We start from the raw sequence: 19,713 nt of genomic DNA, 5'->3' as shown, positions 1-19,713 counted from the left end.
AAAATCTCCCCCAAAATCCCTCCAAAATCTTCCCCAAATCTTCCCAAAATTTCAAAAAAATTCCCCTCAAAATTCCCCCCAAAATGCCCACAAATCCCCCCAAAATCTCCCTCAAAATCCCCACAAAATTCCCACAAAATTCCCTCAAAAATCCCCCCTAAATCCACCCAAAATCCCCCCAAAATCTTCCCCAAATCCCCCTCCAAATCTCCCCAAAATTCTCTCAAAATCTCCCCAAAATCTGCCCAAAATCTCTCTCCAAATCCCTCCCAAATCTCCCCAAAATCCCCCCACAACTTCCCCAAAATCTCCCAAAATCTCCCTCAAAATCCCCCCTAAATCCACCCAAAGTCCCCCCAAAATCTTCCCAAAATCTCCCCAAAATCCCCCTCAAAATCTCCCAAAAATCCCCCAAAATTCTCCCAAAATCCTCCTCAAAATCCCCCTCAAATCCCCCAAAATTCTCCCAAAATCTCCTCAAAATTCCTTGCAGATCCCTCCAAAATTCCTCCCAGAATCCCCCCAAAATCTTCCCCAAATCCCCCCAAAATTTCCCCAAATCCCCTCAAAATCCCCTCCAAATTCCCTAAAAATCCCCCCAAAATCTCCTCCAAAATCTTCCCAAATTCCCTTCAAAATCTCCCCAAAATCTTCCCCAAATTTCCCAAAAATTCCCCTCAAAATGCCCCCAAATTTTCTCCAAAATCCCTCAAAATCCCCCCCAAAATCCTCCCAGAATTCCCCCTAAAATCTTCCCCAAATCCCCCCAAAATCTTCCCAAAATTCCCACAAAATTCCCTCAAAATTCCCCCAAAATTCGCCCAAAATCCCCCAAAATTCCTTCACAACCAACCAGGACCCCCCCAAATTCACCCTAAAATTCCTTCTCAACCAATCAAGACCCCCCAAAATTCCCTCTCAGCAACCTGGACCCCCCCAAAATCTCCCCAAAATTCGCTTCCCAACCAACCAGGACCCCCCAAATTCTTTCCCAACAAATCAGAATCCCCAAAGTTCTCCCCAAATTCCCTCTCAGCCAATCAAGACCCCGCAAAATCTCCCCAAAATTCCTTCACAACCAACCAGGACCCCCCAAATTCATCCTAAAATTCCTTCTCAACCAATCAAGACCCCCCAAAATTCCCTCTCAGCAACCTGGACCCCCCAAAATCTCCCCAAAATTCCCCCCCCCAGCAATCAGAACCCCCCAAAATCTCCCCCAAATTCCCTCCCAACCCACCAGGACCCCTCAAATCCCCCCCAAACTCTCCCCCAACCCCTCCCCCACCCCTTCCCCTCCCCTCCCCGCCCCTCCCCCACCCCCCTCCGCCCCTCCCTCCCCTCCCCCACCCTCGGGGGCCCCGCCCGGATTAATCCGCGTCCCCCACGCCCCAATTAAACATTTTGGGGAGGGGGGGTGGGGGAGGGGAAGGGGGAGGGGCGTGGCCGCGGGGGGGGAGGGGCGGGGCCCCCTTGGGGACAGCGCGGGGACAGCGAGGGGACAGCGGGGACACGGCGGGGACAGCGAGGGGACAACGGAGGCGACAGCGGCGAGCGAGAGCGGAGCGGGGGCCGCCCCTCCCCCCCCCGGCCCCCCCGAGGGGCGGCGACCAGGTTTGGGGGGGTGGGGGAGGGGCGGGGGGGGAGGGAGGGGGGAGGGGGGGCCCAGTATAAACCAGTATAAACCAGTGCCGGGGTTACCCCGTCCCAGTTTGGCCCAGTCCCGGGTTCCCAGTTCAGCCCAGTTCCTGGGTTTTTCCTGTCCAAATTTGGCCCCAGTTCCTGGTGTCACCCTGTCCCAGTATGGCCCAGTCCCAGTTTGACCCTGTCCCAGTTTGGCCACAGTTCCTGGATCCCAGTTTGGCCCCAGTCCCGGTGTCACCCCATCCCAGTTTGGCCCAGTCCCAGTTTGGCCCCAGTTCCCAGTTTGCCCCAGTCCCGGTGTCACCCCATCCCAGTTTGCCCCAGTCCCAGGGTCCCAGTGTAGCCCCAGTTCCCAGTTTGACCCCGTCCCAGTTTGTCCCAGTGCCGGTGTCACCCCGTCCCAGTTTGGCCCCAGTTCCCAGTTTGGCCCCATTCCAGTTTGTACCAGTTCCTGGTGTCATCTTGTCCCAGTTTGCCCCAGTCCCAGTTTGGCCCAGTCCCAGTTTGCCCCTCTCACAGTTTGACCCAGTCCCAGTTTGGCTCCATCCCAGTTTGACCCAGTCCTGGTGTCACCCCGTCCCAGTTTGGCCCCAGTTCCCAGTTTGGCCCCATCCCAGTTTGGCCCCAGTACCGGGGTTACCCCGTCCCAGTTTGGCCCCAGTTCCTGGATCCCAGTTTGGCCCCAGTCCCGGTGTCACCCCATCCCAGTTTGGCCCAGTCCCAGTTTGGCCCCATCCCAGTTTGGCCCCAGTTCCCAGTTTGCCCCAGTCCCGGTGTCACCCCATCCCAGTTTGGCCCCAGTTCCCAGTTTGACCCTCTCCCAGTTTGCCCCAGTACCGGGGTTACCCCGTCCCAGTTTGGCCCAGTCCCAGTTTGACCGTGTCCCAGTTTGGCCCCAGTTCCTGGATCCCAGTTTGCCCCAGTCCCGGTGTCACCCCATCCCAGTTTGCCCCAGTCCCAGGGTCCCAGTGTAGCCCCAGTTCCCAGTTTGACCCCGTCCCAGTTTGTCCCAGTGCCGGTGTCACCCCATCCCAGTTTGGCCCCAGTTCCCAGTTTGGCCCCATTCCAGTTTGTACCAGTTCCCGGTGTCACCTTGTCCCAGTTTGCCCCTGTCCCAGTTTGGCCCAGTCCCAGTTTGACCCTGTCCCAGTTTGACCCAGTCCCAGTTTGGCCCAGTTCCCAGTGTCACCCCGTCCCAGTTTGCCCCTCTCCCAGTTTGACCCAGTCCCAGTTTGGCTCCATCCCAGTTTGACCCAGTCCTGGTGTCACCCCGTCCCAGTTTGGCCCCAGTTCCCAGTTTGGCCCCATCCCAGTTTGGCCCCAGTACCGGGGTTACCCCATCCCAGTTTGGCCCCAGTTCCCAGTTTGCCCCAGTCCCGGTGTCACCCCAGTTCCCAGTTTGCCCCAGTCCCAGTTTGACCCTATCTCAGTTTGGCCCCAGTTCCCAGTTTGGCCCAGTCCCAGTTTGGCCCCAGTTCCTGCTGTCACCCTGTCCCAGTTTGGCCCCAGTACCAGTGTCACCCTCTCCCAGTTTGGCCCCAGTTCCTGGATTCTTCCTGTCCCAGTTTGGCCCCAGTTTGTCCCAGTCCCGGTGTCACCCTGTCCCAGTTTGGCCCCAGTTCCTGGATCCCAGTTTGGCCCCAGTCCCAGTGTCACCCCATCCCAGTTTGGCCCCAGTTCCCAGTTTGACCCTGTCCCAGTTTGCTACAGTACCGGGGTTACCCTGTCCCAGTTTGGCCCAGTCCCAGTTTAACCCAGTCCCAGTTTGTCCCAGTCCCAGTTTAACCCAGTCCCGGTGTCACCCCGTCCCAGTTTGGCCCCAGTTCCTGGATTCTTCCTGTCCCAGTTTAACCCAGTGCCGGTGTCACCCTCTCCCAGTTTGGCCCCATCCCAGTTTGACCCTGTCCCAGCGTCCCAGTTTGGCCCCAGTCCTGGTGTCACCCTGTCCCAGTTTGGCCCCAGTTCCCAGTTTGACCCTGTCCCAGTTCAGCCCAGTCCCAGTTTGGCCCAGTCCCAGTTTGGCCCAGTCCCAGTTTGGCCCCAGTTCCTGGATTCTTCCTGTCCCAGTTTGGCCCAGTCCCAAGGTCCCAGTTTGTCCCAGTCCCAGTGCCACCCCGTCCCAGTTTGTCCCAGTCCCAGTTTGACCCCATCCCAGTTTGGCCCCAGTTCCTGGTGTCATCCCGTCCCAGTTTGATCCTCTCCCAGTTTGACCCTGTCCCAGTTGGGCTCCAGTTCCCAGTTTGGCCCCAGTTCCCAGTTTGACCCTGTCCCAGTTTGGCCCCAGTTCCTGGATTCCTCCTGTCCCAGTTTAACCCAGTCCCGGGGTCACCCGGTCCCAGTTTGGCCCCAGTCACAGTTTGGCCCCAGTTCCCAGTTTGGCCCCAGTACCGGGGTTACCCAGTCCCAGTTTGGCCCCAGTCACAGTTTGGCCCAGTCCCAGTTTGGCCACAGTTCCCAGTTTGACCCTGTCCCAGTTTGGCCCCAGTTCCGGGGTCCCAGTTTGGCCCAGTCCCAGTTTCACCCTGTCCCTGGTTTGTCTCTCTCCCAGTTTCTCCGTTTGGCCCCAGTTCCCAGTTTGACCCCATCCCAGTTTGGCCCTGTCCCGGTGTCACCCTGTTCCTGGTTTACCCCTCTCCCAGTTTCTCCCAGTTTGACCCTGTCCCAGTTTGACCCCGTCCCAGTTTGTCCCAGTCCCGGGGTCACCCCATCCCAGTTTGGCCCCAGTTCCCAGTTTGATCCCATCCCAGTTTCACCCCAGTTCCCAGTCTGGCCCAGTTTGGCCCTGTCCCGGTGTCACCCTGTCCCTGCTTTGTCCCTCTCCCAGTTTCTCCCAGTTTGGCCCCAGTCCCAGTTTGACCTTGCCCCAGTTTGATCCAGTCCCAGGGTCACCCCATCCCAGTTTGGCCCCAGTTCCCAGTTTGGCCCTGTCCCAGTTTGCCCCAGTCCCAGTTTGACCCCATCCCAGTTTGATCCAGTCCCAGTGTCACCCCATCCCAGTTTGGCCCCAGTTCCCGGGCTCACCCTGTCCTACTTTGGTCCCAGTTTGGGCCCAGTTCCCAGTTTGACCCCATCCCAGTTTGACCCTGTCCCAGTTTGGCCCCAGTACCGGGGTCACCCTGTCCCAGTTTGGCCCCATCCCAGTTTGGCCCCAGTACCGGGGTTACCCCGTCCCAGTTTGGCCCAGTCCCAGGGTCCCAGTTCAGCCCAGTTCCTGGGTTTTTCCTGTCCCAGTTTGATCCAGTCCCAGGGTTACCCTTTCCCAGTTTGGCCCCAGTTCCCAGTTTGACCCCATCCCAGTTTGCCCCAGTTCCCAGTTTGACCCCATCCCAGTTTGCCCCAGTCCCAGTTTGGCCCCAGTTCCCAGTTTGGCCCCAGTTCCCAGTTTGGCCCAGTCCCAGTTTGGCCCTGTCCCAGTTTGGCCTCAATCTCTCCTCTCCCAGTTTGTCCCAGTTTGACCCAGTACAGTGTCCTCCTCTCCCAGTTTGGCCCAGTTCCCCGGTGTCACCCTGTCCCAGTTTGTCCCAGTTTGGCCCAGTTTGGCGCAGTCCCAAAGTCCCAGTCTGGCCCAGTTTGAACCAATCCAGGTGTCCTTCTCTCCCAGTTGGTCCCAGTTCATCCCAGTTGGTCCCAGTCCGCAATTTCCCCCTCTCCCAGTTCATCCCAGTTGGTCCCAGTTGGTCCCAGTTCATCCCAGTTGGTCCCAGTTTGTCCCAGTCCCTCCCGGGTTCCGGTTCCCACGGGAAAGGGGCGGGGCCAACTTCCGGTGGGCGGGGCCTGGCCCCAAACTGGGAACCCAAACTGGGAACTGAACCCCGAACTGGGAACCCAAACTGGGAACCCAAACTGGGAACCCAGCCCCAAACTGGGAACCCAAACTGGGATCCCAACCCCAAACTGGGAACCCAAACTGGGAACCCAAACTGGGAACTCAACCCCAAACTGGGAACCCAAACTGGGAACCCAAACTGGGAACTGAACCCCAAACTGGGAACCCAAACTGGGAACCTAAACTGGGAACTGAACCCCAAACTGGGAACCCAAACTGGGAACTGAACCCCAAACTGGGAACCCAAACTGGGACCTGAACCCCAAACTGGGAACCCAAACTGGGAACCCAAACTGGGAACTCAACCCCAAACTGGGAACCCAAACTGGGAACTCAACCCCAAACTGGGAACTGAACCCCAAACTGGGAACTGAACCCCAAACTGGGAACCCAAACTGGGAACCCAACCCCAAACTGGGAACCCAAACTGGGAATCCAACCCCAAACTGGGAACCCAAACTGGGAACTGAACCCCAAACTGGGAACCCAAACTGGGAATCCAACCGCAAACTGGGAACCCAAACTGGGAACTCAAACTGGGAACCCAACCCCGAACTGGGAACCCAAACTGGGAACCCAAACTGGGAACCCAAACTGGGAACCCAACCCCGAACTGGGAACCCAAACTGGGAACCCAAACTGGGAATCCAACCCCAAACTGGGAACCCAAACTGGGAACCCAACCCCAAACTGGGAACCCAAACTGGGAATCCAACCGCAAACTGGGAACCCAAACTGGGAACTCAAACTGGGAACCCAACCCCGAACTGGGAACCCAAACTGGGAACCCAACCCCAAACTGGGAACCTGAACTGGGAACCCAAACTGGGAATCCAACCCCAAACTGGGAACTCAAACTGGGAACTCAAACTGGGAACCCAAACTGGGAACCCAAACTGGGAACCCAACCCCAAACTGGGAACCCAAACTGGGAACCCAAACTGGGACCTGAACCCCAAACTGGGAACCCAAACTGGGAACCCAACCCCGAACTGGGAACCCAAACTGGGACCTGAACCCCAAACTGGGAACCCAAACTGGGAACTCAACCCCAAACTGGGAACCCAAACTGGGAACTCAAACTGGGAACCCAAACTGGGAACTCAACCCCAAACTGAGAACCCAAACTGGGACCTGAACCCCAAACTGGGAACCCAAACTGGGACCTGAACCCCAAACTGGGAACCCAAACTGGGAACTCAACCCCAAACTGGGAACCCAAACTGGGACCTGAACCCCAAACTGGGAATCCAAACTGGGAACCCAAACTGGGAACCCAACCCCAAACTGGGCCCCCGACCTTGGCCCCGCCCCCTGTCCCAGGCCCCGCCCCCCGTTCCAGGCCCCGCCCCCTTTCCCAGCATTCCCCGCGGGGTCCCCGCAGGTCAGGGCGCCCCGGGGTGGGGGAGGGGCGGGGCGGTGCCCGCTAATTGCGGCCGCTAATTAAGGGCAATTAACGCCCTCGTTAATGAGCCCGAACCGCCGGGGCGGGTTGGTGACGTCATCATTGCCAAAGGGCCCGGGCGGGGCGGGGGGGGAGGGGAAATTTGGGGGGAAGAATCCAAAAATGGCCCAAAATGGCTCAAAAGGCCCCAAAATAACCCAAAAATGGCCCAAAATGGCTCAAAATGAGCAAAAATAACCCAAAAATGGCCCAAAATGGCTCAAAATGAGCAAAAATGACCAAAAATGGCCAAAAATGATCCCAAAACCGGCCCAAAATCACCAAAAATGGCCCAAAATGGCTCAAAATGAGCAAAAACGACCCAAAAATGCCCCAAAATGGCCCCAAAATGGCTCAAAATGAGCAAAAATGCCCAAAAATAACCCCAAAAATGCCCCAAAATGGCCCAAAATGGCCCAAAATGAGCAAAAATGCCCCAACATTACCTAAATTGTCCCAAAATGGCCCAAAATTACCCAAATTGGCCCAAAATGTCCCAAAAATGTCCCAAAATGGCTCAAAATGGCCCAAGCCACCCCAAAAATACCAAAATCACCCCAAAATAACCTAAAATAACCAAAAATTACCAAAATCGCCCCCAAATCCACTAAAAATTTCCCCAAATAATCAAAATAATCCAAAATCACCCCAAACTCCACTGAAATTACCCAAAAATAACCAAAATAACCCAAATTTCACTAAAATTTCCCAAACCACCCCAAAATAACAAAAGTAAACCCGAAATCCACTGAAATTACCCAAAATAACACAAAATAATCTCAGATTCCACTAAAATAAACTAAATATCAAGGAATAACCCCAAACTCCACTGAAATGACCCCAAATCACCCCAAATTTCCAAAATCACCCCAAAATCCACTAAAATTTCCCAAACTACCCCAAAATAACGAAAATAAACCCAAAATCCACTGAAATGACTCCAAAATAGCAAAAAATAACAAAAAACCCAACCAAAAATAACAAAAATAAACCTAAAATCCACTGAAATTACCCCAAAATAACCAAAAAGAACCAAAAAGAATCGAAAAGAATAAAAAGGAACCAAAATAACCCCAAAACTCCACTGAAATTACAAAAAAACCCCAAAAATTCCCCCAAAATGCCCCCAAATTTTCCCCAAATCCCCCAAATTTTCCCCAAATTCCCCCAAATCCCCCCAAAATTCCCCCAAATTTCCCCAAATTCCCTCAAATTTTCTCAAAATTCCCCAAATTTTTCTAAACTCTTCCAAAATCCCCCAAAATCTCCCCAAATTTTCCCCAAATTCCCCCAAATTTTCTCAAAATTCCCCAAATTTTCCCCAAATCCCCCAAATTTTCCCAAAATCCCCGCAAATTTTCCCAAAATTCCCCCAGAATCCCCCCAATCCCCCAATTTTTCCCAAATTTCCCCAATATTTCCCAAAATTACCCCCCCAAAATCCCCCAAATTTCCCCCAAATCCCCCAATTTTTCCCAAAATTACCCCCAAATTCCCCCAAAATTCTCCAAATTTCCCAAAATTTCTCCCAATTTTCCCAAAACTCCTCCAAATTTTCCCCAAAATTTTCCCAAAAATTCCCCCAAACTTTCCTAAAATTCCCCCAAATTTTTCCAAACTCTCCCAAAATTCCCCAAAATTTCCCCCAAAATTCCCCCAAATTTCCCAAAATTCCCCAAAATTCCCCCAAAATTCCCAAAATTCCCCAGAATTCCCCCAAATTTCCCAGAATTCCCTGCTCTGACCCCAAATTTTTGGCTCCGCCCCCACAGCGGCCATGACGTGGCGCCCCCTGGCGGCTCCCGCGGCGCCCCTGGTGGGGACAATGGCGCTGCTGCTGGTGACAGGTGAGGACAGGTGAGGGGACAGGGGACAGGGGAGGAGACAGGTGAGGGGACAGGGGACAGGTGAGGACAGGGACAGGGGAGGGGACAGGTTAGGGGACAGGTGAGACAGGGGAGGGGACAGGTGAGGGGACAGGTAAGACAGGGACAATGGCGCTGCTGCTGGTGACAGGTGAGGACAGGTGAGGGGACAGGTGGGGGGACAGGGGAGGGGACAGGTGAGACAGGGACAGGTGAGACAGGGACAGGTGAGACAGGTGAGGACAGGTGAGGGGACAGGTGAGGAGACAACTGAGACTGGGACAGCTGAGGGGACAGGTGAGACAGGGGAGGGGACAGGTGAGACAGAGACAGGTGGGACAGGTGAGGGGACAATGGCGCTGCTGCTGGTGACAGGTGAGACAGGTGAGGGGACAGGTGAGACAGGGACAGGTGACAGGGGGTGACAGGAGGATGTCACCTGTCTCTCCTTGCTCTCCCCAGGTGTGACAGGTGACACTCAGGTGACAGGAGGTGACACTCAAGTGACAGGAGGTGACACATAGGTGACAGGGGGTGACAGGAGGATGTCACCTGTCTCTTGTTGATGTCCCCACCTGTCCCCAGGTGTGACACGTGACAGGGGGTGACAGGTGAGGGGTGACAGGTGAGGGGTGACAGGTGACAGGGTGTGACAGGAGGTTTCAGGTGACACATGGGGGTGACAGTAGGATGTCACCTGTCGCTCGTTGCTGTCCCCAGGTGTGACAGGTGGTCAGTGAGAGGTGACAGGTGACAGTGGGTGACAGGGCTGTTTCTGACTGATGTCCCCACCTGTCCCCAGGTGTGACAGGTGACACACAGGTGACACACAGGTGACACAGGTGGTCAGTGATGGGTGATGGGTGACAGATGAGGGGTGACAGGTGACACACAGGTGACAGGGCTGTCTGTGACCAATGTCCCCACCTGTCCCCAGGTGTGACAGGTGACACGCGCGTGGTCAGTGAGAGGTGACAGGTGACAGGGGGTGACAGGAGGATGTCACCTGTCTCTCCTTGCTGTCCCCAGGTGTGACAGGTGACACACAGGTGACAGGTGACACACAGGTGACAGGAGGTGGCACACAGGTGACAGGAGGTGACACACAGGTGACAGGGGGTGACAGGAGGATGTCACCTGTCTCTTGTTGATGTCCCCACCTGTCTCCAGGTGTGACAGGTGACAGGGGGTGACAGGTGAGGGGTGACAGGTGACAGGGGGTGACAGGAGGTTTCAGGTGATACATGAGGGTGACAGGAGCATGTCACCTGTCTCTCCTTGCTGTCCCCAGGTGTGACAGGTGACACTCAGGTGACACACAGGTGACAGGGCTGTACAGGTGACACACGGGTGGTCAGTGACGGGTGACAGGTGAGGGGTGACAGGTGACAGTGGGTGACAGGGCTGTCTCTGACTGATGTCCCCACCTGTCCCCAGGTGTGACAGGTGACACTCAGGTGACAGGGCTGTCTCTCGTTGCTGTCCCCAGGTGTGACAGTGACACTCAGGTGACAGGGGGTGACAGGAGGATGTCACCTGTCTCTCATTACTGTCCCCAGGTGTGACAGGTGTCACACATGTGGTCAGTGAGGGGTGACAGGTGACAGGTGAGGTGTGACAGGTGAGGGGTGACAGGGGACAGGGGTGACAGGGCTGTCTCTGACTGATGTCCCCACCTGTCCCCAGGTGTGACAGGTGACACTCAGGTGACAGGGGGTGACAGGAGGATGTCACCTGTCTCTCCTTGCTGTCCCCAGGTGTGACAGGTGTCACACATGTGGTCAGTGAGGGGTGAGAGGTGACAGGTGAGGGGTGACAGGTGACAGGTGAGGTGTGACAGGTGGGGTGACAGGTGACACAGAGGTGACAGGGCTGTCTCTGACTGATGTCCCCACCTGTCCCCAGGTGTGACAGGTGACACACACGTGGTCAGTGAGGGGTGACAGGGGGTGACAGGAGGATGTCACCTGTCTCTCGTTGCTGTCCCCAGGTGTGACAGGTGACAGGTGAGGTGTGACAGGTGACAGGGGGTGACAGAAGGTATCAGGTGCCACACAGGTGTGACAGGAGGATGTCACCTGTCTCTCGTTGCTGTCCCCAGGTGTGACAGGTGACACACAGGTGACACACAGGTGACAGGTGACAGGTGAGGTGTGACAGGTGACAGGGGGTGACAGGAGGATGTCACCTGTCTCTCATTACTGTCCCCAGGTGTGACAGGTGACACACAGGTGGTCAGTGAGGGGTGACAGGTGAGGGGTGACAGGTGACAGGAGGTGACAGGACTGTCTCTTGTTGATGTCCCCACCTGTCCCCAGGTGTGACAGGTGACACTCAGGTAACACACAGGTGACACACAGGTGACACACAGGTGGTCAGTGACGAGTGACAGGTGACAGGTGAGGTGTAACAGGTGACAGGGGGTGACAGGGCTGTCTCTGACTGATGTCCCCACCTGTCCCCAGGTGTGACAGGTGACACTCAGGTGACAGGGGGTGACAGGAGGATGTCACCTGTCTCTCATTCTGTCCCCAGCTTTGACAGGTGACATGTGGGTGGTCAGTGAGGGGTGAGAGGAGGTTTCAGGTGCCACATGGGGGTGACAGGAGGATGTCACCTGTCTCTCCTTGCTGTCCCCAGGTGTGGCAGGTGACACGCGCGTGGTGGGTGGCCACGCCTGCGTGCCGCACTCGCAGCCCTGGCAGGTGGCCGTGCTGGACATGTACAAACTCTACTGCGGGGGGGTCCTGATAGCGCCGCGCTGGGTAGTGACAGCGGCGCACTGCACCACACCTGGGTAAGGACACACCTGGGCAAGGGCACACCTGGGGAAGGACACACCTGGGCACACCTGGGCACAGCTGGGCACACCTGGGGACACCTGGGTAAGGACACACCTGGGGAAGGACACACCTGGGGAAGGGCACACCTGGGGACACCTGGGGAAGGGCACACCTGGGGAAGGGCACACCTGGGTAAGGGCACACCTGGGGACACCTGGGGAAGGGCACACCTGGGGAAGGACACACCTGGGGATACACCTGGGGACACTTGGGTAAGGACACACCTGGGGAAGGACACACCTGGGGAAGGACACACCTGGGGAAGGACACACCTGGCACACCTGGGCACACCTGGGATACACCTGGGCACACCTGGGTAAGGGCACACCTGGGTAAGGACACACCTGGGGAAGGGCACACCTGGGTAAGGGCACACCTGGGGAAGGACACACCTGGGGAAGGACACACCTGGGGAAGGGCACACCTGGGGAAGGACACACCTGGGGAAGGACACACCTGGGCACACCTGGGGAAGGACACACCTGGGTAAGGGCACACCTGGGTAAGGGCACACCTGGGCACACCTGGGGAAGGACACACCTGGGGAAGGACACACCTGGGGAAGGACACACCTGGGATACAGCTGGGGACACCTGGGGACACCTGGGGATACCTGGGGATACCTGGGATACACCTGGGCACACCTGGGTAAGGACACACCTGGGATACAGCTGGGTACACCTGGGGACACCTGGGGACACCTGGGCACACCTGGGTAAGGGCACACCTGGGTAAGGACACACCTGGGGACACCTGGGATACACCTGGGTAAGGGCACACCTGGGTAAGGACACACCTGGGTAAGGACACACCTGGGCACACCTGGGATACAGCTGGGGACACCTGGGCACACCTGGGTACACCTGGGATACAGCTGGGGACACCTGGGCACACCTGGGTAAGGGCACACCTGGGTAAGGACACACCTGGGGACACCTGGGATACACCTGGGTAAGGGCACACCTGGGTAAGGACACACCTGGGTAAGGACACACCTGGGCACACCTGGGATACAGCTGGGGACACCTGGGCACACCTGGGTACACCTGGGATACAGCTGGGGACACCTGGGCACACCTGGGTAAGGACACACCTGGGTAAGGACACACCTGGGGAAGGACACACCTGGGTAAGGACACACCTGGGTAAGGACACACCTGGGTAAGGGCACACCTGGGTAAGGACACACCTGGGCACACCTGGGATACAGCTGGGGACACCTGGGCACACCTGGGTACAGCTGGGGATACCTGGGATACACCTGGGGATACCTGGGTACAGCTGGGGATACCTGGACACACCTGGGCACACCTGGGCACACCTGGGTACACCTGGGCACACCTGGGCACACCTGGGGATACCTGGGATACACCTGGGACACCTTGGGGACACTTGGGGGACACCTGGCTCCCGCACCTGTCCCCACCTCTCCCACACCTGTCCCTTACCTGTCTCACCTGTCCCTGTCCCCTCCATGTGTCCCTCAGGTGTCCTTCACCTGTCCCACACCTGTCCCAGGTGTCTCACCTGTATCTCACCTGTCTCACCTGTCCCTGTCTCACCTGTTGTGTCTCACCTGTCCTGTCCCCTCAGGGTGACCACGGTGGCCCTGGGCAAGCACCGGCTGTCCCTCACCTGTCCCTGTCCCTCACCTGTCTCACCTGTCATTTCTCACCTGTCCATGTCTCACCTGTCCCTGTCCCCACACATCTCATCTGTCCCGTCTTACCTGTCCCTGTCTCACCTGTCCCCTCAGGGTGACCACAGTGGCCCTGGGCAAGCACCAGCTGTCCCTCACCTGTCCCTGTCTCACTTGTCACACCTGTCCCTGTCCCCACACCTGTCTCACCTGTCTCACCTGTATCTCACCTGTCCCTGTCTCACCTGTCCTGTCCCCTCAGGGTCACCACGGTGGCGCTGGGCAAGCACCGACTGTCCCTCACCTGTCCCTGTCCCCACACCTGTCTCACCTGTCATTTCTCACCTGTCATTTCTCACCTGTCCGTGTCTCACCTGTCCCTGTCTCACCTGTCCCTGTCTCACCTGTCTCACCTGTCCTGTCCCTCAGGGTGACCATGGTGGCGCTGGGCAAGCACCGGTTGTACGCACGCGAGGCCGGCGAGCAGCGCCGCATGGTCACCCCGTGTCCCTCACCTGTCCATGTCTCACCTGTCCCTACACTTGTCCCTCACCTGTCCCTCACCTGTCCGACACCTGTCCCTGTCTCACCTGTCCGTGTCTCACCTGTCTCACCTGTCTCACCTGTCCCTGTCTCACCTGTCCTGTCCCCTCAGGGTGACCACGGTGGCGCTGGGCAAGCACCGGCTGTACGCGCGCGAGGCCGGCGAGCAGCGCCGCATGGTGACCCCGTGTCCCTTCACCTGTCCCTGTCTCACCTGTCTCACCTGTCTCACCTGTCTCACCTGTCTCACCTGTCTCACCTGTCCCCTCAGGGTGACCTCGGTGGCGCTGGACAAGCACTGGCTGTACGTCCGCGAGGCCGGCGAGCAGCGCCGCATGGTGGCCCCGTGTCCCTCACCTGTCCCTCACCTGTCCGTGTCTCACCTGTCTCACCTGTCCTGTCCCTCAGGATGACCACGGTGGCCCTGGGCCAGCACCATCTGTCCCTGTCCCTGTCCCTGTCCAAGTCCGTGTCTCACCTGTCTCACATGTCATTTCTCACCTGTCCATGTCTCACCTGTCCCTCAGGGTGACCACGGTGGCACTGGGCAAGCACCGACTGTCCCTCACCTGTCCCTGTCCCTCACCTGTCATTTCTCACCTGTCCATGTCTCACCTGTCTCACCTGTCTGTATCTCACCTGTCTCACCTGTCTCACCTGTCTCACCTGTCTCACCTGTCCCTGTCTCACCTGTCCCAGTCTCACCTGTCCCTGTCTCACCTGTCTCACCTGTCTCAGGTGTATCTCACCTGTCTCTCACCTGTCCTGTCCCCTCAGGGTGACCACGGTGGCGCTGGGCAAGCACCGGCTGTACGCGCGCGAGGCCGGCGAGCAGCGCCGCATGGTGGCACTGTGTCCCTCACCTGTCCCTGTCCCCACACCTGTCTCACCTGTCTCACCTGTCCTGTCCCTCAGGGTGACCACGGTGGCGCTGGGCAAGCACCGGCTGTACGCGCGCGAGGCCGGCGAGCAGCGCCGCATGGTCGCTCGCCGCGTGGCCCACCCGGGCTACGACCCCTCCACCAAGGACAACGACATCATGCTGCTCAAGCTGGTGGCCCCCGCCGCCATCTCGGAGCGCGTCCGGCCCATCGCCGTGGCCTCGTGCCTGCCCGAGGCCGGCACCACCTGTGTCACCTCGGGGTGGGGCGCCACCACCTCACCTGAAGGTAGGGGAGGTCACCTGGGCACGCCTGGGGGCAGCTGGGGGCAGTTGGGGGCAGCTGGGGACACCTGGGCTCACCTGGGAACACCTGGGGACAGCTGGGGGCAGCTGGGGACACCTGGGATACACCTGGGTACAGCTGGGATACACCTGGACACACCTGGTGGCACCTGGCATACACCTGGCATACACCTGGGTACACCTGGGCACACCTGGCTACACCTGGGCACGTCTGGGGGCACCTGGGATACACCTGGTGGCACCTGGGATATACCTGGGATACAGCTAGGATACACCTGGGTACACCTGGTGGCACCTGGGCACACCTGGACACACCTGGTGGTAGCTGGGCACACCTGGGCACACCTGGGATACACCTGGGCTCACCTGGGATACACCTGGGCACACCTGGTGGTACCTGGGCACACCTGGACACACCTGGGCACACCTGGGCACACCTGGGATACACCTGGGCACACCTGGGCACACCTGGGCACACCTGGGATACACCTGGGATACACCTGGGATACACCTGGTGGCACCTGGGATACACCTGGGTACACCTGGGCACACCTGGTGGCACCTGGGGCACACCTGGCTACACCTGGGCACGTCTGGGGGCACCTGGGATACACCTGGGCACACCTGGGCACACCTGGCTCACCTGGGATACACCTGGCATACACCTGGGATAAACCTGGGCACACCTGGGTACACCTGGGCACACCTGGGCACACCTGGGCTCACCTGAGATACACCTGGGCACACCTGGGCACACCTGGGATACACCTGGGCTCACCTGGGATACACCTGGGCACACCTGGTGGCACCTAGGGGAGGATTTAGGGTCACCTTGTGGGCGGCTTGTGGTCACTTGGGTCCTCTCATGGTCACTTTAGACACCTCCTGGTCACTTTGGACACCTCATGGTCGTCTCATGGTCACCTGGATCTCCTCATGGTCCTCTCATGGTCACTTGGGTCATCTCCTGGTCACTTGGGTCTTCTCTTGGTCACTTGAGTCTTCTTGTGGTCACTTTGGACACCTTGTGGTCACTTTGGACACCTCATGGTCATCTCCTGGTCACTTGGGTCTTCTCATGGTCACTCAGGTCTTCTTGTGGTCACTTTGGACACCTTGTGGTCATCTCTTGGTCACCTGGGTCCTCTCATGGTCACCTAATGGTCTTCTCTTGGTCACTTGAGTCTTCTCCTGGTCACTTTGGACACCTCATGGTCACTTTGGACACCTTGTGGTCATCTCATGGTCACTTGGGTCCCTCCTGGTCACTTTGGACACCTCATGGTCACTTTGGACACCTTGTGGTCATCTCGTGGTCACTTGAGTCTTCTTCTGGTCAGTTTGGTCTTCTCGTGATTACCTGGGCCACCTCTCGTGGTCACTTTGGACACCTCATGGTCACCTGTGTCACCTGGTGACCACCTGTCTCACCTGTCTCACCTGTCTCACCTGTATCTCACCTGTATCTCACCTGTCTCACCTGTCCGCAGTGACGTACCCCGAGGTGCTGCAGTGCGTTAACGTCACGCTGTGTCTCACCTGTCTCACCTGTCCCACCTGTCCCTATCTCACCTGTCCCTGTCTCACCTGTCCCACCTGTCTCACCTGTCCCACCTGCCCGCAGTGACGTACCCCGAGGTGCTGCAGTGCGTTAACGTCACGCTCTTCTCCTCGGCCGAGTGTCGCCGCTTCTACCCCGACTCCATCACGGCCAACATGATCTGTGCCGGCAACGTGCAGGGGGGCACCGACTCCTGCCAGGTACACCTGGGCACACCTGGGGGAGTTAAAACACACCTGGGAGCACCTGGGAGCACCTGGGGGACACGTGGGCACACCTGGGGGACACCTGGGGGAGTTAAAAACACACCTGGGCACACCTGGGGGAGTTAAAAACACACCTGGGCACACCTGGGGGAGTTAAAACACACCTGGGGGACACCTGGGAGCACCTGGGGGAGTTAGAAACCCTTGGTGGCCATCGTTGGGTTGGGTTGGGTTGGCCAAACTCTTGGTGGCCATCGTTGGGTTGGGTTGGGTTGGCCAAACCCTTGGTGACCATCATTGGGTTGGGTTGGGTTGGCCAAACCCTTGGTGGCCATTGTTGGGTTGGGTTGGGTTGGTCAAACCCTTGGTGGCCATCATTGGGTTGGGTTGGGTTGGCCAAACCCTTGGTGGCCATCGTTGGGTTGGGTTGGCCAAAACCTTGGTGGCCATCGTTGGGTTGGGTTGCGTTGGTCAAACCCTTGGTGGCCATCGTTGGGTTGGGTTGTGTTGATCAAACCCTTGGTGGCCATCGTTGGGTTGAGGGAGCCGCCCCCTTGTTGGGTTTGGTGACCTCTTGGTGGCCACCGTTGGGTTGGGTTGGCCAAACCCTTGGTGGCCACCGTTGGGTTGGTTGACCCCAAAAGATCACCCAACCCAAGGACATCCACCAAGGGTTTGGCCAACCGAAGGGTTCCCCAACCCAACAAGGTCTTGGTTGACCCAAACCCAACGATCTCCACCAAGAGTTTGGCCAACCCAAGGGTTCCCCAACTCAACAAGGGCCCCGTTGACCCAACCCAAGACTTTGGCCAACCCAAGGGTTCCCCCAACCCAACAAGGTCTTGGTTGACCCAAACCCAACGATCTCCACCAAGACTTTGATCAACCCAAGAGTTCCCCAAACCCAACGATCTCCACCAAGAGTAAGGGTTCCCCAAACCCAACTAGGGCTCCATTGACCCAACCCAATACTTTGGCAACCCAAGAGTTCCCCAAGCCCAACGATCTCCACCAAGATTTTGACCAACCCAAGGGTTCCCCCAACTCAACAAGGGCCCCGTTGACCCAAACTCAACGATCTCCACCAAGACTTTGACCAACCCAAGAGTTCCCCAAACCCAACGAGGGCCCCGTTGACCCCCAAACCAAAGGAACTTCACCAAGACTTTGACCAACCCAACAAGGTCTTGGTTGATCAAACCCAACAATCTCCACCAAGACTTTGACCAACCCAAGGGTTCCCCCAACCCAACAAGGTCTTGGTTGACCCAACCCAAGACTTTGGCCAACTCAACGAAGGGTTGGTTGACCCAAAGAGGTCTCCAAACCCAACCAGGGCTCTGTTGACCCAACCCAAGACTTTGGCCAACCCAAGGGTTCCCCCAACCCAATGAAGTTTTGGTTGACCCAAACCAAAGGAACTTCACCAAGACTTTGACCAACCCAACGAGGGCTTGGTTGACCCAACCCAACGATCTCCACCAAGACTTTGGCCAACCCAAGGGTTCCCCAAACCCAACAAAGGCCCCGTTGACCCAACCCAAGACTTTAACCAACCCAAGGGTTCCCCAAACCCAACAAGGTCTTGGTTGACCCAACCCAAGACTTTGGCCAACTCAACGAAGGGTTGGTTGACCCAAAGAGGTCTCCAAACCCAACCAGGGCTTGGTTGACCCAAACCCAATGATCTCCACCAAGACTTTGACCAACCCAAGAGTTCCCCCAACCCAACCAGGGCTTGGTTGACCCAAACCCAATGATCTCCACCAAGAGTTTGACCAACCCAAGGGTTCCCCAAACCCAACCAGGGCACCGTTGACCCAACCCAAGACTTTGACCAACCCAAGAGTTCCCCCCAACCCAACAAGGTCTTGGTTGACCCAAACCCAACGATCTCCACCAAGAGTTTGACCAACCCAAGAGTTCCCCAAACCCAACAAGGTCTTGGTTGACCCAACCCAACGATCTCCACCAAGAGTTTGACCAACCCAAGAGTTCCCCAAACCCAACGATCTCCACCAAGACTTTGACCAACCCAAGGGTTCCCCAACTCAACAAGGGCCCCGTTGACCCAAACCCAACGATCTCCCCCAAGACTTTGACCAACCCAAGGGTTCCCCCAACCCAACCGGGGCCCCGTTGACCCCCAAACCATCCCCCAACCCTCGTGTCCCCCCCCAGGGCGACTCCGGCGGCCCCCTGGTGTGCCGGGGCGCGCTGCAGGGCATCGTCTCGTGGGGCATGGAGCGCTGCGGGCAGCCCCGGCGCCCCGGCGTCTACACCAAGGTTTGCCGGTACGCGCGCTGGATCCGCGACACCATGGACGACACCTGAGGGGCCGCGCCGAGACGCCGCCGAGGACGCCCCGGGGCGGACGCCGGGGACGCGCCCGGGGACGCGGAGGGGACATTAAAGATGTTCGGGGGAAATTTTTTGGGCTCCGCGTGGGTTCTTCCGGCGTCGAATTTTGGGGATTTTTGGGGGATTTTGGGGATTTAGGGGGAATTTTGGGGATTTTGGGATTTGGGGGGAATTTTGGGGAGATTTAGATGAGATTTTGGGGGGATTTAGGGGGAATTTTGGGGGATTTTGTGTGGATTTGGGGGGATTTAGGGGAAATTTTGGGGGAATTTTTGGGGGTTTTGAGCGATTTTTGGTGATTTTGGGATGATTTTAAGGGAATTTTGGGGAGATTTTGGTGGAATTTTTTGGGGATTTGGGGGAATTTTGGGAGATTTGTTGATTTGGAAGATTTTGGGATGATTTTGGGGTATTTTGTGAGGATTTGGGGGGATTTAGGGGGAATTTAGGGTGATTTTGGAGGGGTTTTGAGCGGTTTTCGGTGATTTTTGGGATGATTTTAAGGGAATTTCGGGGAGATTTCGATGGAATTTTAGGGGGAATTGGGGGGAATTTTGGGGAGATTTGGAAATTTTGGAGGATTTTGGGATGATTT

At 57.4% G+C, this 19,713-nt stretch overlaps 1 protein-coding gene across 1 annotated transcript; it reads left to right on the top strand.

The window, feature by feature from the left end:
* The first annotated feature begins 8,705 nt into the window (after positions 1 to 8,705).
* LOC117010196 (kallikrein-14-like) lies at positions 8,706 to 19,119 on the top strand. The gene is made up of 6 exons (XM_033084480.1): positions 8,706 to 8,761; positions 11,420 to 11,576; positions 14,720 to 14,973; positions 16,481 to 16,512; positions 16,647 to 16,751; positions 18,939 to 19,119. The coding sequence occupies exons 1-6, from the start codon at positions 8,740 to 8,742 to the stop codon at positions 19,089 to 19,091; spliced, it is 723 nt and encodes a 240-aa protein (XP_032940371.1). The 5' UTR covers positions 8,706 to 8,739; the 3' UTR covers positions 19,092 to 19,119.
* The last annotated feature ends 594 nt before the right edge of the window (positions 19,120 to 19,713 follow it).

This window comes from Catharus ustulatus, chromosome 39 (assembly GCF_009819885.2).
Source record: "Catharus ustulatus isolate bCatUst1 chromosome 39, bCatUst1.pri.v2, whole genome shotgun sequence".
Taxonomy (NCBI): domain Eukaryota; kingdom Metazoa; phylum Chordata; class Aves; order Passeriformes; family Turdidae; genus Catharus; species Catharus ustulatus.
Note: the sequence above shows the minus strand (reverse complement) of the source record. Positions and strands in the feature narration are given on the sequence as shown.